The 24929-nt window shown below is 40.2% G+C and overlaps 1 protein-coding gene across 3 annotated transcripts in view; it reads left to right on the top strand.

Moving 5' to 3' along the window:
* The window catches only part of LOC119727441 (rho guanine nucleotide exchange factor 17-like), a 40565-nt gene extending 15818 nt beyond the window's left edge, over window positions 1-24747 (top strand). For 2 of the 3 annotated variants that reach the window (XM_038199317.1, XM_038199315.1), the window contains 15 exons: window positions 1225-1338; window positions 1749-1841; window positions 5623-5865; window positions 6665-6771; window positions 12957-13158; window positions 13716-13837; window positions 15050-15141; window positions 15438-15601; window positions 16112-16227; window positions 16843-17105; window positions 18158-18266; window positions 19263-19417; window positions 19711-19859; window positions 20324-20498; window positions 20947-24747. In XM_038199317.1, coding sequence (XP_038055245.1) covers window positions 1225-1338; window positions 1749-1841; window positions 5623-5865; window positions 6665-6771; window positions 12957-13158; window positions 13716-13837; window positions 15050-15141; window positions 15438-15601; window positions 16112-16227; window positions 16843-17105; window positions 18158-18266; window positions 19263-19417; window positions 19711-19859; window positions 20324-20498; window positions 20947-21416 — 2574 coding nt within the window. In that variant the 3' untranslated portion in view covers window positions 21417-24747. The remainder of the gene's footprint in view (window positions 1-1224; window positions 1339-1748; window positions 1842-5622; window positions 5866-6664; window positions 6772-12956; window positions 13159-13715; window positions 13838-15049; window positions 15142-15437; window positions 15602-16111; window positions 16228-16842; window positions 17106-18157; window positions 18267-19262; window positions 19418-19710; window positions 19860-20323; window positions 20499-20946) is intronic. The other variant, XM_038199316.1, reaches the window with a different exon arrangement.
* The last annotated feature ends 182 nt before the right edge of the window (window positions 24748-24929 follow it).

The following is a 24929-nucleotide window of genomic DNA, read 5'->3' as shown; positions in this document are numbered from 1 at the left end:
GATTGCAATGACAAAAATGTTGATACGTGGCTCCTAGACAAGATAACAGTTACATTTCATAATCTTCCCAGTTAGTTTGTTCCAAACATTCAGAAGTTTCTGGTTGCAATTTTTTTTCTGAGGTGTACATTCAGCTGAGAGTAACACTGAGAATTTGGCAAAAGTCTTATAGAAAAATCAAGTTTAGAAGTATTAAAACTGAAAAGGTGACCTTTAAAAGGAATCTGAAAAGCATTGCAAAAGAAACCTCTTGCTGGATGCCCAGCACCTGAATTGTCTAAAATTACTTTATGATTTTTCTCTCTGTTCACAATGCCCATTTATTTTCCTGACATTTGAGGGTGCAGCTGCTGTACACATCAGGGAATCTCTGGCTGGGTCCCATGCCAAAGTTCCATGTCTCAATAAAGTAGTCCAGACCAAAGGTCATTCAGGATAAGCGTCAACGTCTTGTAACGGTGATGTTACGCAAATGCCCATTCTGCTCATAGTAAACGCGCCAGTGTCCTTCAAGCTTCTCCTTGCGCTTTCATGCGCCTTCACTGAGCATTCGGTTATTCCGTATGACCTGTGACCCATAACATTGCGCCTTTGCGCAGTTGAAACACCAAACTGTCATCTTAAAAAAAAGCTCTTTTGAAAGTTGTGGAATCCACTTCCCTTGTGTTATTACAGGCTATATCCAAGTAATTCAGATGCAGCCTCATATTAACCCTAACCCCCTAGGCATTTTTGCTATGATGCAACCTCAGTCCTCCAAATCCTCCAACTGCCTCCATGTAAAACTTGCATACAGTCTCAATCTTGAATGTGGTCCTTGGAGGGGTGACCACTGCCTCAATCCTGCAAAATCCTCCAGCAATCACTGTCAATATGTTGAGGCAGAGCCAGTGACATCCTAGAGCAGTGTAGAGGATTTCAAGTACTAGACTGAGCATAAACAACTCAAGGTCCGGCCTTAGACCTTGACACAGTGCATCCTCCAAAATCAGCCGCTCATTTGTGCCATATGGCCTCAATCCTGCAAAATCCTCCATTTTGCAGAGAGGATTTTGAAAGGTTAGGGTTAATGAAACTAATCTTATGCTTATTGTAATTGTAGTAGATGGTGGAACAGTTGCGCACCTCAACTGACCACTGTGCACTCCATTAAAATATTAACTAGAATAAATACGAGGCATTCTGAGTACTCCTATCTCACTGCTGCTTGTTTTCCCCTTACAGATGGCCAAACAGCCTGTGCTAGATACGTACACTGCATTCACCAACAACTTCAACCGTGCCAAAGAGCTCATCAGCAAGGCTTCAACCAAACCCGCCTTCTTCAAGTTTCTGGAGGTAAGCACTTCTACATTTCCTCAAAATTGAAATGTTACCTTTTTTTAATCCATGAGTCCTGCTCCCTCAAAAAGAGCAAACAGCTCAATTTTTGCCCATTCCTTGTGTTTCAAGCACTTTTCTGTTCTCTTACTTATCCGTAAGTTAACTCACGGTTTTTCTTGTATGTACTGTATTTGAATATATACATTGTTTTTAAAAAAAACCACCTCTTTCTCATCAAAGTACAATGGAAGACAACTCTGTATATTTATAGTTTGGATTTGATGCAGTTGAAGTTCTAAATTGTTGTTGGGTTTTAGATGTGAAATTTATTTTGATTTGTAACTTGAAATTGATCTTGATCTTGATTGTCATTTTGGGTTTTGATTTTTAAATTTTTTTTTTTAATTTTGAAATTGGTATTTCAGGAACGCACCAAGGAACACAAGGAGAGGCTGAATCTGGACGACCTGATCATCCAACCCATCCAGAGAATACCAAGATACGAGCTTCTACTCAAAGTAAGAGGTTGATCCCTAAAACCCTCACCCACCTCGGCATTTTGGAACCTTTCTAAATCCCTCAGAATCCACCACCCTGGGAACGAACCCACTGACTTAGTCATTCTTTGTTCTTCAATTTCAAAGAGCGTCAAGCCCTGTGTAAAGTAAAGCACCCCCTCAACGGTTACAAAGGGAGAGTTGGGGGAGACCACTCGGAGGGACATTCAAATGCATTTCCAATGGCGTCTGGTTCTTATGCGCAGTCGCAACTGTTTTGGGCAATTCCAGCGTTATGAAAGGAAGTGTAATGTCTGTGACAGAGCCAGTTAGCAATGATATCGAATTAAGGCCAAAAAAAAAAAAGTCTCCGGTTTCTGGTATGGAGCTTGCCCAAAAAATGGTGCGGCGACGCGGCTTTTTGGTTTTTTTTACCTGATTTTTTTGCTTCAAATGTCGGCTGATGACTGCAAATGGTGCCCGACTAAACTTAGTGCAAATATATGGGAGTCCAGAGAGGCCACATAAAGCTTATTCTCGACCATAACCCAATCTAAAAACACGTTAAAATTGTGCAGCAGCAGGATTCCAGTCAAAACCAGTGAGTTTGGCGGTTTTGAGACATCATCTTTCATCGAAAAAAACTTTTTCATTTTGCTGACGTGCATGGCTACGGCGACGCGCGCGCATACCAGAAACCGGAGACTTTTTTTTTTTTGGCCTATTGATTCAGAGAAATGATCCAAAACTCCTAGTCTGTTATCGCCTTGACCATTTCTAAGTGATGGATGTATAAGATTTTAAAAATACATTTTCTTCAGGTTTATTCACTGAGCTCCTCAAAGCTCAGTCATGGACATTACATATGCTGGAATTGTCCTTTTGTGCACATTCGGAACGAAAAATAATCGTGCGTACTTTGTACCATGTGTGTGCGAACCAGTACACGCATGCAGCACGTCTCTACAATATATTAGATTACTAGAGCAAACAAAAACACACCAATAAACAACAAATGAAATAAAAGTAGGAAAACAATTATGATGAGATGATAGATGTATATCACCAAATTTGGGAAGCAACAGTTTTCCAAAATTATTGAGCATCAATAATGTCCATTCAATATTCTTGATTTTGCTTATAAAAAGTGGTCCACAAGTTAAAAAAAAGAAGAAGGGAATTTGACATTACACTACTACTGTTTGTGCTGTACTCCCCACTGAACGAAAACAAAAATATTCACCTCACCAAGTCGCTTTAATGTCAATATCTGGGGCCGATCACTCTTGACTTTTGAGATTGTGCGAGGCAGACGTCATCGAGCGCCCGTCCATGATCCACCGTTGATCTACAGCTAATGTCTTGACACAGAAACAGTTTAATCCTCCATTAAAGACGAGGAGGTTTTTGACATTTTATAATCGTGTTAATATGCCGAGGTATTTTCTCTTGCCTTCCACCTACGTCAGAGAGTTTTTCGTTGGAGTGGTTTGCAGCGTAGTTTTAAGGTCAAAAGCCTTTTATCCGCTCCTTTCCATTCTTGTCTTCAGAAAAATCAAGCCATTGCAGTAAGTTTTTGATAATATCAAAAAGCAAATATTATGTGTTGTCAGGCCCGAGCTCTGTGCATATTACAACAGACCATAAACAAAATTAAAAGTGAGTCAACCTTGTTAACCAAAAAGAAAAGAAAAAAGTAAGACAAGACAAGAAAACAAAATGAAGATTACTTATGCACCTCTTGATAAGGCTTCTCGATGACCACTCAGGTTTCTGGATTACGTTTGGAGAAAGCTCATTTGTGAATGCACGTAATTCCAGCTGCTATCATCTGTGCAGTTTGCATCATCCAACCGGATTGTCAAGCGACAAATTGGAATGGGATCGTCTTGCATTGATTTCCCCGAAAAGAATTATACTAGGCAAACACAACTGCGATCCCTAATCAAAAAAAAAGTAGGAAACTGCTGTCGTTCTTTTTTTTATGTCTTATTTTGGAATGACGGATCTCATCAGCAGTGCTGTCCTCTATAAGCCAAGCTTTCAACGTATGTTCCAATTGTGAAAAAAAAGAAGAAAAAAAAAGGAAAGAAACAAATCGCAGGATCTGCAGGACTTAAGCTAAATAAACACTAATGTTATGAATAGCACGATTGGCCTCGTTACTTGAACGATACGGGAAAGCTCACGCAGTGCACTGTCCCTTTGGTTTGGCCAGGGAGAATATATCGGTTACAACGACTCTTCTTTTAGAATAATGGAACCTAAATCCGCATGTACTAAGAAACCTGAATCTTCCTTCGTGTCATTTATGCAACTCTGCCTCTATTATCCCTTCCCACCGTCAGGAGTCCAACCGCCATTTCTTAGTCACCGTTGGTCAAAAATACACCTGTGCGTCTCTGCAGACTGGTAACTGGCCCATTCCAGCACCCCCCCCCCCCCAACTCTCTCTCTTAATAAAGAAAACACACGACTGTTTGCGTTCACAGGCCAAAGCAAATAGTGCTTCAGAGTGAGTTACACGTCAAATTCAAAAAAAATACTTAACGAGGCAGGAAATGTGTACGGTTTGATTTGTAAAAGGAAACCACGCTTTGTGATTGGACATAAGAATTGATTGGAGAGCGTTGAGTAAACTACAGCTGAATGCTCTGTATAGCTAAGATATAGTTTTGTGTAGCCATGATATAGTTCTGTGTAGCCATGATATAGTTCTGTTTAGCCATGATATATTTATTTAAGCCATGGTATAGTCTTAAAAGAATCCAAATGCGACCAACTGTACTCCTCAAACTGCCCACAATTTCCCTGGATTTCTAAAACTCTGTCTGTTGTTTTATGCCTCAAAATTTGTAAAAGTTTAGAGAGTGTCTAATATATATGGCCCTGGCCTTCGATGATAACTACAAAAACATGTTATATTTATTATGTATAACAATTACAACATTTTAACCACAAAAAAAAGAAATTTATTTTTGTGTTAAGGTTCAAAGGTTGAAAAGTGTTGTGGATGCCAGTTTTGGGTACACCAATATTCATGTGCATACAATGTATATTTTAAGGAAACACTTTTTTATGTGGATGTTAGAAACAGTGCCTTAAATGAACATTGCATTTAGAATACTTGTTAAAGGGAATATACATCATTTGCTTTTGCTGTAATTTTCAGAAATGGATGGAATTGGGGGATTGGAAATACAAAGCAAATATAGTTACACTGACTTTTTGGAGGTTTTGGGTTCGAAAATGCTATAAAAACCAAGAAAAACGATCATTTACCTGTAGTCTGGTTCCCTGACTCCATATAAGAAGAAACAGAGCAGTTTACATACATTGGGGAATTGTAAGGTCAGGGAACCAGTCTAGCTGGCTCGTACCCGTTCATAGGTTTGTAATCGATTGCAAACAAGTGCAATAGTCAATTGGGGCCAGTATTTGAAAAAAAGCCAGTTGTTTCCAACGCTGATCGGCCGATCAGCATTGGAAATTGATACAAAAATACCACTTTTCTTGAAAATGACAGTATACCAGGTGCCATAATTTTACAGGATGCTTTAGACTGTCATTTACCAACGTCCTATTAAGGTATTTCGCAAAAACTTGGTAGTTTTATTTTTCGATGTTTGCAAATGTTGTATATTCCCTTTAACAAATATGTTTTGTTACCCATGGACAAAAATCCAACTTTAAAGCAGTACTTGCAAATGACAGTATTAACAAAATGCCCATTATGCCATATCTATTGTTAGATCTGTTGTGAATTTGAGTTTGTTTGTTCCTTTTTCCTTCTGTCCACCAGGAGTTAATTGACAACACACCTGAGGACCACCCAGACCAGGAGAGTCTCCAACTTGCCCTGAACACCGTCAAGACCCTCGCCACGGCCATCGACGAGAGCAAGAACAAGGCCGACCTCAAGGTGCGGGATGAGCAGGCGCTGCGGGACCTGGAAGGCATGATAGACGGCCACGTGGCGCTGGTGTCGCCGCAACGACGGTTCATCCGACAGTACGGGGTCACTGAAATGGTACGGGTCGCTGTTGTAAGTGGTCGTTCTGCATGATTTGTCAGTGCAACCCCATCCCCAGCCCAAAAGCTTCTCCCCTCCCCTACACTCCTTCAGTTTCTTATGACATTTTCTTTTTTTGTGTCGATACGGACTCTTTGCACATTTGCCCCCCCCCCCAACTCGGTTATTAAGAGGGAGTTAAGAGGGAGTTAACTTCATTAGTCACGTGAAAACGATGCATGTTTGAGTACATTCAGTATCGTGTGTACTCTGCGCAATAAGTCGCGAAACAGTGCGCAGACGATGCAGGTTTGTATACATTCTGTATCGTGCATGCTCTGCGCGATAAGGTGCGAACCAGTGCACAGATGATACATGATTCAGTATCGTGCATACACTGCGTGATAAGTCGCGAACCAGTGCGCAGACAATATAGGCTTGTATACATTCTGTATCGTTCATACGCTGCGGTATAAGCCCGCGAACCAGTGCGTAGACGATACAGGTTTGTATACATTCAGTAACATACAAACACTGCGCGATAAGTCGCGAACAGGTGTGTGCAAAGCTCCCTTTCTCATTGATGGACTGAGTCCATACGAAGCATATGTCCCTCATGCTAACTGATGCTTGTTCCCAATGCTAACAAACTGTTGAAAAACAATGGCATGCAAACTTTCATTTTTGTTGTTGTGTATGTGCATGTAATATTGAATGTTTACAAGAAATTCCATTGTTAATAAAGTTGAAATTATTCATCCACTGATGTTACTCATTAAGAGAATGAATAAGCGAAAATCTTGAAAACATTTTCATATTTTTGTGTTTCCAGCAAAAAGGTGCGCGGAAGGATCGCTGCGTGTTTCTCTTCTCCGACCTCATCCTGTGTGCGTCAGTCAAACGAAGATCCGGGGGCATCAGGCGCCCGTCTATCTCCGCGTAAGTAACGAACAACTTTGTAAGTCCGGGTGCAAGACAAACAGAAGTGGTACATGTAGTTCAGAAAAAGATTTTTAAAAGTTTGTGTTATTCTGAATTAATGAAAGAATGGGTTGTTTTCATTTCAAGCATTTGATTCTGAAGAGTCGGAGTAAGTCGAGGAGATAATTTAAAGCGACTTTCTTGAAACTTGATGTGTGACTTGATTTGAGGCAGTAAAATGCATACATGCCGTCAAAATGATTGAGACCTCAAAAAATGGATTGTTTCTTCAAACTACCTTTTCCATTTATGGGTGTCTGTAACCCCCTGAAAAGGGGCTTGGATTTTGCACACAAATGAACCCGCCCTGCGTAAGCTAAATTATCGTTGTGCTGCAATTGCCGGTATTCCACATTTGTGAAGAAATAATTAAATTAAACATTGGTGGATTTTTTGACGGTCTCTTTCAAAAGTGAAGAGCTTTCATATTGCAAGGAAAATAGCTATTTTAAAAATAACTCAATTTATCAGGATGGAACTCAAAACAGTAAGGGGGAATGCAACTTTAAATGAGAGATTGTGAAACCTCAAAATCCTTGAAGTAATTTAGTGCAATTTTATATAGTCTCCAAATATATTTGTTTGGAATTGCCCAAACTTTGTGGAATGTCCGAAATAAAGAGCTGAGTCCACTGAACTGGAATGTGGATGTAAAGGGATTATTTCAGACGGTGTCACAGCAAGCGTCCTACAGATGGGTATCTCGCAGTTTGCAAAGCCTCAAATCTCATTTGTCGCTTGACTTGCTTTGAAATGTTTCGACTTGACACAGATCCAAGAACGTCAGAAATATCTCCGAAGGAGAATTTATTCACACTGCTGTCTTTAACATGCTTCTCTGGATTGGGGAAGCTTTCTCCATATTTGTGCATACTCCAACGCCGGCTCATATTTCTTAAAAATTTACAATGGCCGATTAAAACACCTCGCCAGGAGTATCCATTCAACTGTTTTTACACGGCGCGTAGCTTTTGGAAGGCCGAATGTTTATCGTACAAATTCCAGCGCATGAAATATTATGCCATTAATTCTGTTTGCACCGTCAATTTATAGGCCTGAACTTTGGACTGTAAACTGTTGGTTCCGTCAATTTGTATCGGGGGAAATTAGTTTTGGGATTTGCCTTTATACTCACCGGAATATTTTCCTTGATGAGAAAAGTCTCATTTTTCAAAAGTGTCAGCAGTTGTGTGACGGCATTTTTTTTTAACAACAAAATCATGAAAATTGCGCATAAATTGTTTTGATCCAGAGCACATCATCAAATAATACTTGGTGACAAATCATTGTTTAATTTTGCATAAAAATTTCAAGACTTCGTTGAGCTTGCACCAATTGCTTGTTTCGAATGCTATTCTAAGGTCAAAAGTGACCTAGAAAATCAATGTGTTTTATCTCTTAGTAATCCAATTACATGAGGCTGGTCATTTGCATAATTACAAGCAGTAGTTGTTTCCTTAAGAGATTGGTTTTCATTTTCATCCATTTACAAACCATGACCTTGGCATTATATTTTTGTCAAGAGGTAAATCACACAATAATGAAAATTTTGCAAAGATGACTCCACGACAGTACACACTTGTATATATGTACATTGTGTAAGTTGGACAAATGACAAATTCTCTTACGGTATCTTTTCGATTGCTAGTCGATATTGTCATAATTCCGTACCGTTCAGATATATTCACAGAAATTGTGTGCAAATTTTTTTTTTTAATCCGATACAGTGAGATTAGCTCTGCTAGATGAGAACTCAGTTACTGTTGAGTGTGTTAAAAAAAAACGCTCATAGGGATATTTTAATTCAATTCAATGCAATTAATATTTTAAAATGCCAATACTTTTGTAAAACAATGTAACAAAATGGAGTAATAAATAATTTTTTTTTTTGTAATAAGTGACAGATAAGAAAGAGCAATAATTCAGACGAATTATTTAGACAAATATCCTGTCCACAATTTTAACTGAGATTCAGCCACGTACTCAATAAAAAATGTGGACTGGCAAGTTTTTGTCATCCTAAGAGCTTGACAAAAAGTTGTGTGTTCTGAGCAGGTTAATAATTCCCAAATGTCTATAAAATGTTCAATTTATGTGCCAAGGACTGTCAGCACGGTCACTTTCTGACAGCACAAAAGTCCCATGTCAGTGGCCAATAGCTTTTTCGAGCAGGGAAGAGAAACATACCATTAGTATTTAGTGACTGCCGTAACTGTATTTGTAAGAATGTCTGACGGGAATTCCTTCCCCATACACCTGGTTACATTCCTCTCAAGGATCGTCTGGAGAACTCTAATGGACTTCCTCTGTTCATCCCTGCCCCCTTCCCCTCCCCCCCCCCCCCCATCTTCCTTGGCCTACATACTTGACCCCGAGCAACCTGCTCCTTGATAACAATTATCATCTGGGCCTGATTTGATCTTGGCCGTTAGTCTACGCCGTTGTTAAAGAACAGATCGATAGATGGCTTGTTGAATTTACGTAAAGATTTGGTTAGGTTTTCATACGTGTAATGAAAGCTATTTACTTCAAGACTCCAAAAAGTAACTTTCCTCGTTTTTCCCTCTCATTTCTGGTTCAAGATACATAAGATCATTTTCTTTTTGCGCTTTTTTGTTCTCATTTGAATCAACAAAATTGCTCAAGTTCTTAACTAGGGTGCGTAACAACTACTACCCAATCGTTTAGCTCAGTAGGTTCTGTCCATTTTGAGAACACAGAGACAACATTTCTACAATATTTGGGTTCTTGTAACTGGATTCCTTGCTAATTTCTGCCAAAAAAATGTGCCGTGGGCACCCTGTTATGGAACAGCATTCCAAGTTCGTTTTCGTCTGAACAATAACACATCAAGCGGGATAATTATACCAGTCCTATATTCACTTTCTGTCTTTCAATTTATCAGTTAATTGCAAATGATCCTTCATTGCTTCAAGAATTACATATGTATTTTCAGGTGCCACTGGGTGTTTTTTTTGCGATGAAAGTTCCTGAATCCAACAGAACCCAACGCCATGCAACACATTGAATGTACTAAAATTGGGATGCAATCCCTATGTGGAGTTACAGAAGTTCTGCTCCACAGTCTTGCATGCTGCAAAATCTGGGAATGTATTTTGGTGGGTTCAGCGCAGTGAATTAAATACAACATTTTAAAATTCTACTCTCCACCTTAATATTAGTTTCAAGTGCCTAAGTCTGTTAACAACAGTAAAATTCATATCATGATTGACAAGTTGTTTGAGAGATTTACATTGGAAAAAAAAAGGGGGAAAAAAAGAAGAAAACCCGAGAAGTTACTTTGAAAGGGACAAAATATGTAGTAACAAAATATTCCTTCTCATCAACGACCCTGCCCTTCAAAGCATACATGTTTCTTCATGTTAGAAAATTGGGTCTCTGCACTCTACAACAGTGTTATTATCAATTGGATGTGCGAGCACCAACAACCACTTATGAAGGGGGAAAAAGCCTTGTCTCTCCTGGGTAGAGAAAGATTTTTTTTAATATCTGTAATTTGATCAGAGCAAGCTCTGCCCGCGATATCCGCGCTCCTCAATCATCAAGCATGCAGACATGATTTCTGTTGGGTTGTTCTGTTGGCCCGCATCACTGATTCCGGTTTACATTATGAGCTGCTGTACGAGTGAATGTAAATAACCCAGGGGCTCTCTCCTTAGGGGGCCTGAGGTTAACCCAAGTTTTATATTGCTCCTGGCGGTGTTGTCATAGAGACTGTTGCCATGGACAATTTTGATGCTGAAGTTTTTTATATGAGTATTGTGTGTCCTTTATTTTGATTAAGTCTGAGCGGCTGAAAACGACTTGAAGATTTTATTTCCATGACAGCAAATCTCAGATCCAGAAAAAGTCACCCCAGAGTCTAAGGTTTACACAATTTTTTTCATCGTTATCTGTGATGCCGTCATGGCAACAGTTACCGTAGTGATTTTGATGCCAAAGTTGTCTGCTCTTCATTTTTTTCTTGCATGTTTTATCTGCGTGCGGACTCAGATTAGGTGTATTAAAAAATGTCCTCGATGGAGTGTTGTGGTTTGATACATTTCCGTTTGTTTCAGACAGGGTAAATATTAGAACCAAATTTATAAATTGTTGGTCAGGAAATTGTGAAAGTCCAATGCTAGTAGACACTGCATGATGGATGTGTAGCTCTCAGCATCTTATGAATATCGGAGGATTACAGCGCTACGCTTCTTAAGCTGGGTGAATCAAGGATTTTGCGTCAAGTTGTCCCAAATGGGCCCGTTTTATTTGAAAGGCACCATTTGCATTCCAAATCGGGAAAGTGGCTGACGTACGTTTGTCAGACTACGTCAAACAAAAAAAGCGTGCCGTTCGTTACAGTGACATATCTGGCATATGCAGTAATGCATTAGATTATGCTTATTTCAGTCGGCTGACAGTACAGTGAATAGTTTATCACAACACCTGTGCACAAGTTTGCATAAATTTGGGATCGTTTCAAGTCGGACTTGTGTGACGCGTTTTTGTCTATGGGACGTGGCATTGCTCATTAACTATGCATGTAATTATGCAGCTATATTTATGCATCGTTTGCTGAGTTTTTGTTTTTAATCCTGAGGGATATCAAATCCAATGAGCAAATTACATTGGTTAACAATTTCAGTCAAAAACACTGTAAACAGGGGTGAATAACATGCAGTAATTATCTGTTGTACCTCAATACATCTTCAGAGGAACTTGGAGAAGTGGATTTGAATTTGTCCCCCCTCTTTGTGAGATATTGAAAGTCATTGGTCACTCTTTCCTTCTTTGCTGTTATTTGATTCCTTTCACTATTAACATTTTATTCACTTTCTAAAGGGATTTTTTAACACTTATGCTTCCCCCTTCTGTGGTTCAGCTGTATGTCTTTATTCATTCAGTCTTTGAAAGATTGATTTTGTAATGCTCAGTGTACTGTTGTGCAGAGCATGAATATATCAGATTGTCATGTCTCAACAAGAATTTTCCGTTCGAGAATTAAAACATATTGATTCAGGCAAGATCATATTTCAGAATCCCAAGAGATTTGTTTGGTCCAGCAGATGGAAATTTTGCGTCGGTTAATGAACAATCGATTGCTCAGAGTGGAACTACAATCAGACATACCCCCTAGATGTGTGACATGATAAATACACACATATGAGTCCCCTTTATAATAATGTAGGAACTCTGTGTGATTGGGTACTGCTGGCTCTTTGGACGAGAAAAAACCCCGACACAAAACAAACAAACAAATAACTGAAATACAATCCCTGCTTGTAAACCTGAAAGACTTGCAGGTCGTTGGCATTGTGGTCTTATGACAAATGGACTCTTTCAGTCCAGCAAATCTGCTCCCTCTCTCTCTGTTACAATCCCCAGCCCTTTTTGCTCTCCGATTTGGCTCTCGTCGGCCGGAACAATCAAAATGTAAATGCACGGTGCCTGAAAGCATGTTTTACAAACGCACTGAAAGGGCTCAATTGCTTCTACGAATGTGGATATATTTCAACATTGTTGTTTGTCGGTGTCTGGTTATAGCGCCCCCTCCAGGCAGGATAAGTCAGCTTTTAGTTGATAGGGCACTGTTAGGGTAGATTAACTATTTTCTTATCAATTACTTGGCAAAGACGCCACAGGAGTGTTAGCGTTTAGATACAGTAAAAATGAATTGTGCTTATTCCACGCCATGCATGCCCAAACCAGTGAATGCTTGCAATGTACCCTTCCCGCACTGGCTCTTCTATTTCATCTTGGACCGTGTCCAAATCACTTTGCTGTGGCCAGCAGCAACCAATATGTTCATGGCAAGTGGTTGCAGAAGCTAATGTTGCTAGCATTGTGACTTTAAGCATGATCCCTGGCTACATATACAGGTTTATGGCTTCTGACTAGTACCCTTGAACAAAGACATTGACAACTGAGGAACCGCCAACATATAGGTGGATAGCTCAGTTGGTAGAGCACCGGAATGGCAATCCAGGGGTCGCAGGTTCAAACTCCGCTCCAATCAATTTCTTTGTTCCACTTTAAAATTATTATTATGCACCTAGTCAGTCTCCCTTTGTGGTTTAGGCCCTATTTGAAAACTTAAAAACTTGAAATTCCATTGTCTTTCTTCCCAACATGTCTCACAGTCTCTCTCCGGCCACGTTACCTGTGGAAGCCTGCAAGTACAAGCTTGCCTGGAAGCTTCCCGTGGAGGACGTGGAGATCGTCAAGTCCCCGGCAAGCACCCAGCAGGCCAATCAGGAGCGAGACCTGGGCAAGCTGGAAGAGGACCTGTCCATCCTGAGCCGCATCAGCGGACTGACGGAGACGCTGTCCTCACCGCATCAGGTGGGTTGACAGACACAAGAAAAACATTCCAGTCAGCATGTAGCGCTTGGACTCTTTCCTCATATCCAGAATGTCCTCAGAACCTCCCGTTTGAATGATCTGGGAGTTTTATGGCCAAGGAGTTCAGGGATTCTTAAACAAAGATTTGTTTGCCATTACCCTTCCAGATGCTTATACATCCACATGGAAGTTTAGAGAACTTTCTGGATTTGAGGACGGTAGAATCCAAGGTTTAGCACTCTGTACAGGGCGTGATGCCCCGTGAAAGTTAGTCTACCAAATACATGCCATTACTTTACAGTTAGTGGATGTTAAGGAGAGGGCTGTAGTTTTATCATGCCTCAATGGAGTGTAAAACTTTGTACTGTAGTAATCATGTGTTATCATTTCCCAAACCCCTTAATGTCACAAATGACACCATGAAACTCAAGATTTGAATGTCCCACTGCAAAAAAACCCAACTTTCCAAGCTGGCAGGACAACTTTAATGTACATTGTAAAGTAGTTCACAAATATTTATAAAAAAATCCTGAAAGAGTTTGTGTCTTCCATGACAGGGTCTTGATGAAGTATTGAAGGAACTTACAGAGACAGTCAGCAAGCGTCTAGCTGAGATGCAAGCACTGCCGGCACTGCCCACAGCCTTACTCAGCAAAGTAGAACTCACTGCGACTACACAGTACGTATATCTGATTGTCGGATGGTCTGACCATTTGACTATCTGAGGGCTGGTTGTGAATTGGTGATGTCGTTGCTAGTCATTGGGCTTCAAAGTTTGAAAAGTTGAACACATTCAACCCCGGCGAATTGCTGCTATTGAAAACATAAATGCAAATTTGTGATGTCGTGGCTAGTAATTGGGCTGCAACCGGCGAATGTTGCTGCTATTGAAAACATAAATGCAAATTTGTGATGTCGTGGCTAGTAATTGGGCTGCAATTTTGCAAAAGTTGAACACATTCAACCCCGGCGAATGTTGCTGCTATTGAAAACATAAATGCAAATTTGTGATGTCATGGCTAGTAATTGGGCTGCAAATTTGCAAAAGTTGGACGTAATACTCTGGAATAGTATGGTGTGATGTTTTCTTATGTCCATTTCATGTCACATTTGCGTTCAGTGTGAGGTATGGACTTGCCTGGTGATGTAGGATTCAAGATCAACACAGTACACTACAGAAGAGGCAATCATGCTATGCAGTACAATATTAGGAACAGTCTGTTTGGCATTTAACTTCACAGTCGCCGCAGGCATGCTGCATGTCATTAATCGGGTATCTCTTGTACTTAACGATAGTGGTACGCACTGCTGTGGTTCATTTTGCCTTCAGCAATCTTGGGATTTGTTATTTGAACATGCAAACATGGTGATCTGAATGAGATGCTCCACAATCGAGAATCCTTACGCCAATTGTGCTTATTGCTGCTGGTGATTGTCTGCCCCTCTCTACGGTACTGTGTCATTATCTTTGAACCTACGTCAGTCTAAAGCAATTTCCCATAGGTCTGGCTTCATCCTGAGATCCAAAAGTATTTGGGAGCCTTTAATCCGCACAGAAATACTCTACTGTTTTGTCACATATGGCAGGATTGATAAGTTTGTGTTGAGCCAGAGTCCCCCAAGTCAGGAGCCTGAAATCTCTAGAAGCCGAAGCCAGCTTGAAAGCTGAGATTCAGCAAGAGATGTCCAGATGTTTTTGTGATTATGTCATTAATTAATGACGGCTCTGTATGGATTTCTTGGATACGGCTAGCAGTTATACCTGTGTCTATGGGATATGGCTGCAAGTGCTTCCATGGGTGCCTGTGTCATTGCAAGTCATAGCCAAGTAATTTGGGCGTGGGCTAACTCTGTCTACCTTGTCTAACCTTTGAACTCTTCTTGTTTGCAGTGAAGGCATTGAGAGCTTCGTACTCCTCTTCCAAGGGCAGGAGGCTCGGCAGACATTCGAGAACGACTTTGCTGAGGCAAAGAAGAAATTAGGTGAGGGTTCCTTGCCAGCTATGGCACTCCTGAACTCTTACATATCTGCACAGCCATGCTCTTCCAGTATGGAATTAATTGCTTAATTAGACAAAAAATAAAACATGGCTAAGACGTTTGAGCTGATTATCAGATTTTCGTCATTCATTAGTGCCACTTTGAACCTTAACATCAGGTCAGCATAGAGTCAAAGGATAGCATGTGCTCGAAATAAAGAAGCTTTTGGAAGACTGTTAATTGTTTTCTCCTATTCCAAAGAGTTTCAAGGTCTCCACTTACATTTGTTTGTTTCACAGCTGCACGTTCCAAGGACCACTTCCCGCCCGTGTTCTTATACCCTATCCCTATCATGAAGACGCGGAGCGGCATGCAGTTCTCCTGTGCAGCTCCTAGCTTAGGCACCATGAGCAACTCACTACGCGACGTCTGGGTGTGCAATAGTGACGGCTATGTAGGCCAGGTGAGCCATCTTAGAAATCAGTGTTTATTTTCTTCCAAGCTCAAGTAATGAAGCCATTTTTAAGGTCTTGAAATACAGTTGTATGGATAGTGCAGGGCTAATGTCATGGTAACTCGCCAGTGATTAACGAAACCAAACCATTATACTACAAAACGTCTATGATTTGGTTATATGAAGACTCTGAAATGTGAATTTTTTCCAGATACATTTTACGGATAGACAAACTGCCTTGGCAGATGCAAGAGAGAGGCTGTGTAATGAATATTCAGATCTTTCCTGGACATTACGGAACCACTTCTAAAGCCCGGTTCATACTTCACGAAAGCATGTGCGAAGCGAAATTCATGTCGTCAACAATGGTGGACGTGCTTCGAATGTATTGTTGACGTCACGAATTTCGCTTCGCTTTCGCGTGAAGTATGAACCGGGTTTAATCCAGTACCAATTCGGTAACAGTCCAAATTGTTCTTTGATTTAATAGTACTCACTTTATTTTCTCCCTGCTTCTAGGTGTGTCTACTTAGTCTCACCCCTGAACCCACAGTGGCCTTCTGTATATCGGTGTGCTCAGCACGCATACTGTGCATTGCCCCTGTGCCTGGTGCACAGGACATGCATTCCATACGGTAAGTCAGTAACTAGCGATCGTTCTCATCTATAGCTGTATTTTTTGCATCGTAAAGCAATAATGGTTTTTGAAACAATAAAACATTATTTTAAAAGGTCACCTTTCAAGGTTGCATTAATTGTCTTGCTATTAATCATTCATCGTTAGTAACTACCAAACAATCTGAAATATTGCTTTATTTTCTGCATTGTAAAGCAAGATGGTTTTTGAATCAATAAAAATTGTATTAAAAGGTCACCTCTCAACTGTGCAATAATTGCCTTGCAATTAATCATTCATCATTAATTGTTTTCATGCAGTCCCACAATATACATTCGTTGGGACACTCGGTTAATGAAAACAATTTTTTATATAAGAATGCACTTCACACAGAAAAAAGGTTCTTCCAAAAACAATGTGTAAAACTGCGGAGGCCTTGAGACCAAGAACAATAATAAATCTTGTTGAGTAATATCTATAAATGAACGTCAGCTTCCCCATAGTGCATTGCTGATAAACATGGATTTATGCCACAAACGGAAGCTTGTATTATGAACAGTTTGTATTGCTTATTTTCCTTTTAACTTAAAAACAAAAACTAAATATATTTTTACACTTCTTATGAAATACACAGCGGCAGGGTACACCTCCGAGTTCCCAAGATCCCATTGGACACGGGCCAGACCAGGCCGCTCCAGTTCCTGGGGGAGACTACGGCCAACGGCCGATGCATTATGCCCGTCAGCAATACCCTGAACCAGCAGGCCAGTGACATCATGCCATTTGATTCTGATGACAGCGAGGATGAGGACGAGGTGGCCATGTCCCCGGGGTCGGGAATGGCGCCGGAGATCAGGCTACAGGTGGATGATGTACCCATGGAGGAGGCTAGTTCAGGTGAGGAGATTTTCTGTATTGTCCATTATTGTTAAGCAGTTCGGTTAACAAAAGGTTTTGTGGTATTCGGAACGGATGACGGATAAACACGCAGGGAGCGAGGCCAGAAATATGAGTGTGCTGCCCGAGGGTGATGGTGTCAACCGCCCTGGCATTGAGGTCGAGTGATGACGGATAAACACGCAGGGAGCAAGACCAGAAATATGAGTGTGCTGCCCGAGGGTGATGGTGTCAACCGCCCTGGCATTGAGGTCGAGTGAAAAGTAGTCCTACGCCTCGTTCCGTTCTTGTCAAAATATTCCCGGGGTGAATTGGTTAATTTCCGCACAAGTCCTCACAAATCCTTACAAGTCCTCACCAGTCCTTACAAGTCCAAACAGATCCAAACAAGTCCTTGCAAGTCCTAACAAATCTTACCCATGGAGGAAGTTAGTTCAGGTTAGGAAATTTTTTTGTATTGTGCAGTATTGTCCATCACAAGTCCTGACAAGTCCTGAAAATTGTTCACAAGTCATCACAAGTCCTCATAAGCCCTCACAAGTCCTCATAAGCCCTCACAAGTCTTCACAACCCCTTACATGTCCTCTCCTGTCCTTACAAGTCCTCTGTAGTTCTCACAAGTCCTTACAAGTCTTCTACAAGTCCTCATAAGTCCTTCACATGTCAATCACAAGTCATCTACTCCCAAGTCAAGTGACCGGCTACTCAAATAAACGTGACCAAGACATTCCCTTGTTATTGTTCATTCCGTTACTTGTGACTGGACTTGTGAGTTGACATGTGGTTTTTGTGTGACCAGACTTGTGATGTACTTGAATTCAAAGCATAGTTCTTCAACTACAACACTGGTTGACAGCAATCAAATGCATAGAAAGCTAAGCGAAAGGTTAAGCACTAACTACGTACAGTTCACAATTTAGTCAGTGTCTCCCTCCAGTGCGCATGAGTCATTGCAGTTTGCATGAACAACCCTAGACAAATTTTCCATTAGTTGCATGTCTTGGTGATTAATACTCCATGCATTGAATATTTGTTGCCATTTAACTCAACAGAAGAAGACTTGGAGAGGACATCCTCAAGCAATAATCTGGAGGAGATGTCATCCCGAGAGGATCTGGAGGTGCTTCAGCCAACAATGTGGTTAGGCACAGAGGATGGATGGTAAGAAACAAGTCCTCAACTGTCTATCAAATGTTTGTTACCTTTTAACAGGTTCATATAACACCTTATGTTTTTTCAATAGGGGGACACAATTTGAATGAATCTGACTTTTATTTTAACCAGAGTTATAACTTGCATGACTTTTATTTCTAGTCCGTTTTTGACATTTAGACACAAAATGTGTATTTTTTGGTTGTTACTTACTTGTATTTCTCAAGCCTGTAAAGTCAGGTTATTCACTTTTGTGTAAAGGATAAATAGTAGTGATTGTCTGGAGTGATCTTGTTCCCATTTAATAAGTCTTCTGTCTAAATGTGAAGGTGGCAGACATGTATATCTATGACATTTGATTTAAAGGGAATATACAACATTTGCAAACATCGAAAAATAAAACTAACAAGCTTTTACGAAATACCTTACTAGGATGTTGGTAAATGACAGTCTTAAGCATCCTGTAAAATTATGGCACCTGGTGTGAAGTCATTTTCAAGAAAATGGTATTTTTGTATACATTTCCAACGGTGGTCGGCCGACCACCGTTGGAAAAACCTTACTATTTTTCAACTACTGCTCCAACTTTACACTTTTTTCAGTCCAAATTTTGTTTGCTATTGGTTACATGTTCATGAACGGGTGCAGGCCAGCTAGATTGGTTCCCTTACCCTACAATTTTCCGGCATCTATAAATTGATCCATTTTATCTTTAGTGGAGTCAAGGAACCAGACTACTTGAACAGTTTTGTTTTCTTGGTTTTTCCAGCATTTTCGAACACAAAACTTCAAACATGTCAGTGTAACAATATTTTATCTATTGTACTTACCCCTCAAATAGTTCATTTCTGAAAATTACAGCAAAAGCCAATGATGTACATTCCCTTTAAGGTCCATAACCTTGCTTTGTTTTGGCTATGGCCTTCTAAGCCTTTGCTAGATTACCCGGATTTTACTATTCAGTTATGTAAATGTCAACAATCTATATATTTCTTTTCATCATAGCATCCACATCTACCAGTGTACCGACAACATCCGTACACGCAAGAGCCGAACGAAGATTCGTCACCCAGCAGCTGTCCAGTGCATCCTTTACCTTGACAACAAGGTTTTTGTGTCCCTAGCGAACGGGGACCTTACTGTGTACAGGAGAGAACCAGGTGGGTTTATCAATCATCAGCAGTGGACCAATCCATTAAACCCTGCCTACTGGGCAAGTCGGGTTCCCTCAGTTACGGAAAAAAAATCCTGGAAAATCTTGGAATTTAAAACTGTCATGGAAAGTTATGGGAAAGTCACGGAATGTTTTTAGTTTTTTGACAAGGAGTCATGGAAAGCTGGTTATTTCAAGGAAAAAGTCATGGAAAAATTAAAGAATCTTGCACAACGCATATGTTATGTTAGTTTTATTTTTGTCTGATTTTTGGGTTTTTTTTTTTTCGTTTGTGTGCAGGTCATGCCTGGGACACAAAGAACCCTCTAACAGTCACCCTCGGTAGCAGTACCACCCCTATCAGCAAAATGGTATCGGTCTGCAGCAAGCTGTGGTGTGGATGCCAGAACAACATCCTTGTGGTTGATCCCGATACGTTAAACGTTGAGGTACGTCATAAAATGGCACGCTCTATTTTACAAAGCAGGGAGCTTCAAACAAATGGCCTAAAATCTGCTCACATTTATTGTGTCCTTTGCAACAAGTTTAGTTCTGGTAGTGGTTCACAATCAATCTGAGAGGAAAATGAATGACGGTGTAATTTAAAAGTCAAAGTGAACAGTAAGTTGGGAAAATTCCAAAAAAAATTCAACTCAGTAGCTTTGCATTTGCAAGAGCACTTTTATTCTTGAACATCTAAGACAAGATGCAGGAGTAGACAGACATTATACTAACATTGCCAGATACTGTGTTTAAGAGGTTGTGTAAATCTTTAAAAAAAAAAGAAAAACAAAAGAAAAACGGCAACTCGGTGAATTTCAGTAGTCATTTCTTATAAATATTGAAACAACTTCCTCCTCCTTTTTCCATAGTAGTTTGACAAGTTTTATTTTCTTGTCCGTTTTCTTGACAGTATCAGTTTTCAGTCAGCAATGACACCCAGAAGACGGTCCATTGTATCGTGAGTAGCGGTTTGGGCGTGTGGGTATCACTGCAAGCCACGGCCGTCGTCAGGCTCTATCATGCCGGTACCTACGAGAACCTATGTGACGTGGACGTGACGCAGACAGTCTACAAGATGCTAGCTGGTGAGATTATTGGCTGTGATGTGTGCTTTGTGATGTATCGGAGATATAACTTTTGTTGTTATCCACCCCATGCAGGCTTGGGCATTAGCAGAGGTTTGGTGCTTAGAGGTGTGACATGTTGCTACTGGCTGCAACATTGTTGGTTGTGTTGGCAAAATCGTGTAACTGTTTCCAAGATATGTCAATATGAATAGTATAACCTAATGCCATACATGGGGTCCATTTCCCTCCGCAATTGTCGCTTTTGTTGGCAAAATTATTATTGTCAGGCAACGTATGCTACTCTGAGTAGCGCCACCAAATGTGTGATATGGGTCCTGTTTCTTCTGCATTGTACAGAGCACAAATGTCTATCGCCACTCCCCAGCCAGCCTAAGACACATGTTTAAATGAATTCCAAGAATTTCAACAACTTCATAGGTTTTTTCTCCTTGGTTTTGATTTGCAGGTTCAGACGCCATCATAAGACAGCACAAGGCAGCTTGCCTCCGCATCACAGCACTCCTCATATGCAAAGAGCTGCTCTGGGTGGGCACCAGCGCGGGCGTGGTCCTGACCCTCCCCCACCCTAAGATCACCACTGCCACCACCTCCGCCCGCGACATCTCCATCCCAAACGGCTCGGGCCAGGGCCACACGGGACACGTGCGATTCCTAACCGCCGTCGACATTCCATCGGGGAAGCCGCCGGCTCCCGTGCAGAGGAAAATCAGTGAGCAGGTGCAGGATCGGACCAGGGAGATACAGCCGCTGGAAAGGGAACAGCATCAACGACGGGCTTCGGCCACGGCCGCGATTGTCTCCAACATGATGGTCATCAGTGGAGGGGATGGGTACGAGGACTTTAGCGCGACGGCCCCGAACGAGGCCGCTGGAAAAGAAGACAGTACAAACCACTTACTACTCTGGCAAGTCTGAGTGCCAAGTTCAAGTTACGAGGACATCAGTGTAAAAAGTGACTGAAGTAAATTATGGAGATTGGTTGTTTTCTCAGCCAGTAATCTGATGATTTGGTTACACTACTGGTCCTTGGATATCAAGGCAGCTACAAACAGAAGGACGACGGTAGTAATGAGGGGCAAAGAATCCTGGCCTTTCAACTGGTGCAGTTGAGTCATGCTTAATATTTATTACTGGGCAAAGCAAAGTGAAATTGACAAATCTTTGGTATTCATGCTTTCATTTGGTTACACAGTCTGTGCTAGGTTAAAACAGGTAAGGGACAAATTGCAACACAATTAGAGTAGCAGGGATCAAATACTCTCGTTTTTCGGAAAAATTTAATTGATTTTCAGGATGCTTTTTAGATAAGGCTTTTTCCCCCTTCTCAATGGATAATGGACCACAGAGATAATAAGTTATTTTTGGAGGTTGTAAATATTACTCATTTTAAACTTTGTTCATTGATTTATCTACCCAGTGTTCTTCCTCACCTGCTTACTTGGCTTAGTTTTCTGACAAAACAGTTGCAACTGCACCAAAATACTTTGCATATTGTGCGCTTAAAAGCAATACATCAAAATGGTATTCCTGAAAATTTCTGAAATTTTCCAGCTAAGACCTATGGTGACACTTGTTTTTAGCACTTTCAAACTCCAATTGAGGGACACACCGCGAACTAGACGCAGGATTTATTTTATTCCGAGTGTACACAAACCCAGAGCATCTTTGCATGAGCCTCAAGCACCGACTGTATTGCGTCGGAATGTCACTGCACGTGGTCTCTCCCAACTCTTCATTTGCAATCGTTGAGGGGATAAACTTGTGCAGAGAGCCCTTATAATAACAAACGTCATAACATCCAGAATGGTACAAAAACATGGTGCAGAGTTCAGGCTCAGTCTTGATGATAGCACCCCAAAAAAACCACCTGTTTTGATTAGATATACTGGCATCAGAGTACCGATGTTTGAAACACAATTGAATGGACTGAATTGTACACGCTGTCTTGATTTTCAAATCCTCCTTCAGTAGTGCACTGACTGCAAGAAATAAAACTCTGAATTGTGATGACGACTTTACTGTTGAATAATTTAAACCACCACTTACTGTCAGACGTCTCCGTGCCGGTCGCGGTCAGTTTGTTTTATCAGTGGGTATGCACTGATAATATTAACGTTTACATTTATCCATTTCGTTTGTATTTAACATCATTTTACGTAGTTTACCTACAGTGGTTGGACGTGCACAGAACAGTATTCCATAGTATTTAACTTCCTTGTAATGCAAGGTTGTTCGTTTGTAGTCATGATATATCTTTCACACAGAATGTACTGAAAGTAAACAGTGTAGTATATACTGGGACTTTTCACTAACTGCTGCTTATGAGAGGATCAGATTGAAACTGATCATTTGTCAAATTTCAGCCGAACTTTAATTATTTATTCCAAAATTATTAAAACTGAATTTGGCCAGGTTCCCTTTGTAAAATTAAAATGACTTTTTTTTTTAAAATTCACTGGTCTTATATCATATTTACCGTGATCCCTCATTAAAACGATGATTTATTATAGCTTTAACCCCTGTGTTTTTTTGTGCTTTGGTCTGTAATTCCATTTGCACAATACGTCATGCTGAAATTTGGACAAAATATTGAGACGATAAATCTATTTATTCTAAAAGTTTACAAAAACAGTGCATATTAGACAGTGTCAACAATATTGTTGATAACGGATGATACTCAGGCAACTTTAAAAGGTATAATAGTTTACATAATTTAAAAAAATTGCCCACAATATTTTACAGTTATCTGATGTTAGGGACCATAAACCCTTCGCTTAGCTGCCTTATTTCTTCCCAGTAATATAATTGTTCTGTTAAAGTGAAGAGTCTTTTTGCAGCATTTTTCTTTAGAGTATAAAGAGATACAGATGTATTGTTTCCTTTGATAATAAATGTTTCTTTGGGGTATAAAGACATTTATTGGCCTCAGTTCAACGAATAGATCTGCAGCAGTCAATATTACTTATTAATGTGCTAAGCAAAAAGCAGCAGAGACCGGTCACTAGTACAATATATCACAGACATTTTGGCTGGTAACCAGTTTTTGGCTAGGGAATATTTTCTGTGCGTAGCCGCTGCCAAAAAATAGCACCCTATGTGTAAGCCACAAGTTTCTAGAATGGTTATCATTTAGCCAGGCTGTTTTATGAAACTAGCCTCAAATGAGAGGCTGTGTCCACAACAGGCTATTGGAGCTACGGCTATGTCTATTGTCAACTTGTTCCTACGTAGTTGTAATGGGCGAAGATCTAGCAAATAGCTCTAAAGTAGAGATTTGGTTGTGACATATTCTTGATTTTTAATCAAAAGAAAATCAAAATGGCAGCTAAAATTATAGAAATACCCAGAGCTCCTTAGTCGCAGGTTAACAGCAGCACAGTTTTAATCTTAAATATTCATCTTATGAGCTTTCGGTTGAACCAGTATTCCTGTTTAAATGTTTGTGTTTTGTTAGAGCTACTTGAAGAATGTGGATGTAAAAGACTCTGAGATGACGTAATGCTTATTTTACTATCATATGTGTGTATCTATAGACGATGTCCAGTTTTATATCAGACATTTATTATGTACTTTTGTGATGGCAATATACATTTTTAATCAAACAAAATTTAATCTGACAGTGTGTATGACAGTTTTTCCTAATTGTACATTTTACGACTAGTCAGATAGGCATATATGTAGAGAACCTTAGATTTTTGGAGCGAAAAAAAAAGTGGTTTAAAACCACGTGCTTGTCATGCAATTTTAAATTCTTAAGCTTTTAATCATTTCTGTGTCGAGTTTTATGTTAATTAAAAAAAAGTGGGATCTATAAAAATGTAATATTTAATCAAAACATTGAGAATGTTTTAGTTTTCAAAGCCGAGGGACCATCTTCTTGTTGCATCTTTATTTCCCCCTCTGTTCTTGTACTTGTATAGCGATTTCTCTTTCCTTTACTGACAGTTTTGTAAATGACAGGGCTATATATATATTTCATGTGTACCATACTTGATTCAAAGAACAAAATGTAAACCTAGAGTAACTCAGACAAACTCAGATTATCAATAATTACAAACCAGGTGCTGGTGTAAATGAGGGCAGTGTAGTTGATGCCATACAAGGGCCTTGTAGTTGATGTCAGTTTCGAACGATGGGTCAAGAAAGAGATATTTAATGTACATTAAACTTGTAAAATGTATGCATATTGTGTTTCAAGATATTTTAATTGTGCATTTTTATGAATAACTACACCGTGGCTAATTTATCTATGTTAACATTTTCAAAGGTTCATTTTTTTTTTCTCTGAATTCAGTCGTCTTCCCCCCCCCCTACCATTTTGGTATTGTGCGCACGCTCACAATGATATAGGTCACGGAGGGGTCATTCGGGATAAGCAAGGGCATATGAACGCAAAGGGAGATGGGAAGAATTGGTATTCCCGTCAGA

Source organism: Patiria miniata, unplaced genomic scaffold, assembly GCF_015706575.1.
Source record: "Patiria miniata isolate m_02_andy unplaced genomic scaffold, ASM1570657v1 HiC_scaffold_20, whole genome shotgun sequence".
Lineage (NCBI taxonomy): Eukaryota > Metazoa > Echinodermata > Asteroidea > Valvatida > Asterinidae > Patiria > Patiria miniata.
The sequence above is the reverse complement of the archived record's forward strand: the minus strand, read 5'-3'. Positions and strand labels throughout refer to the sequence as shown.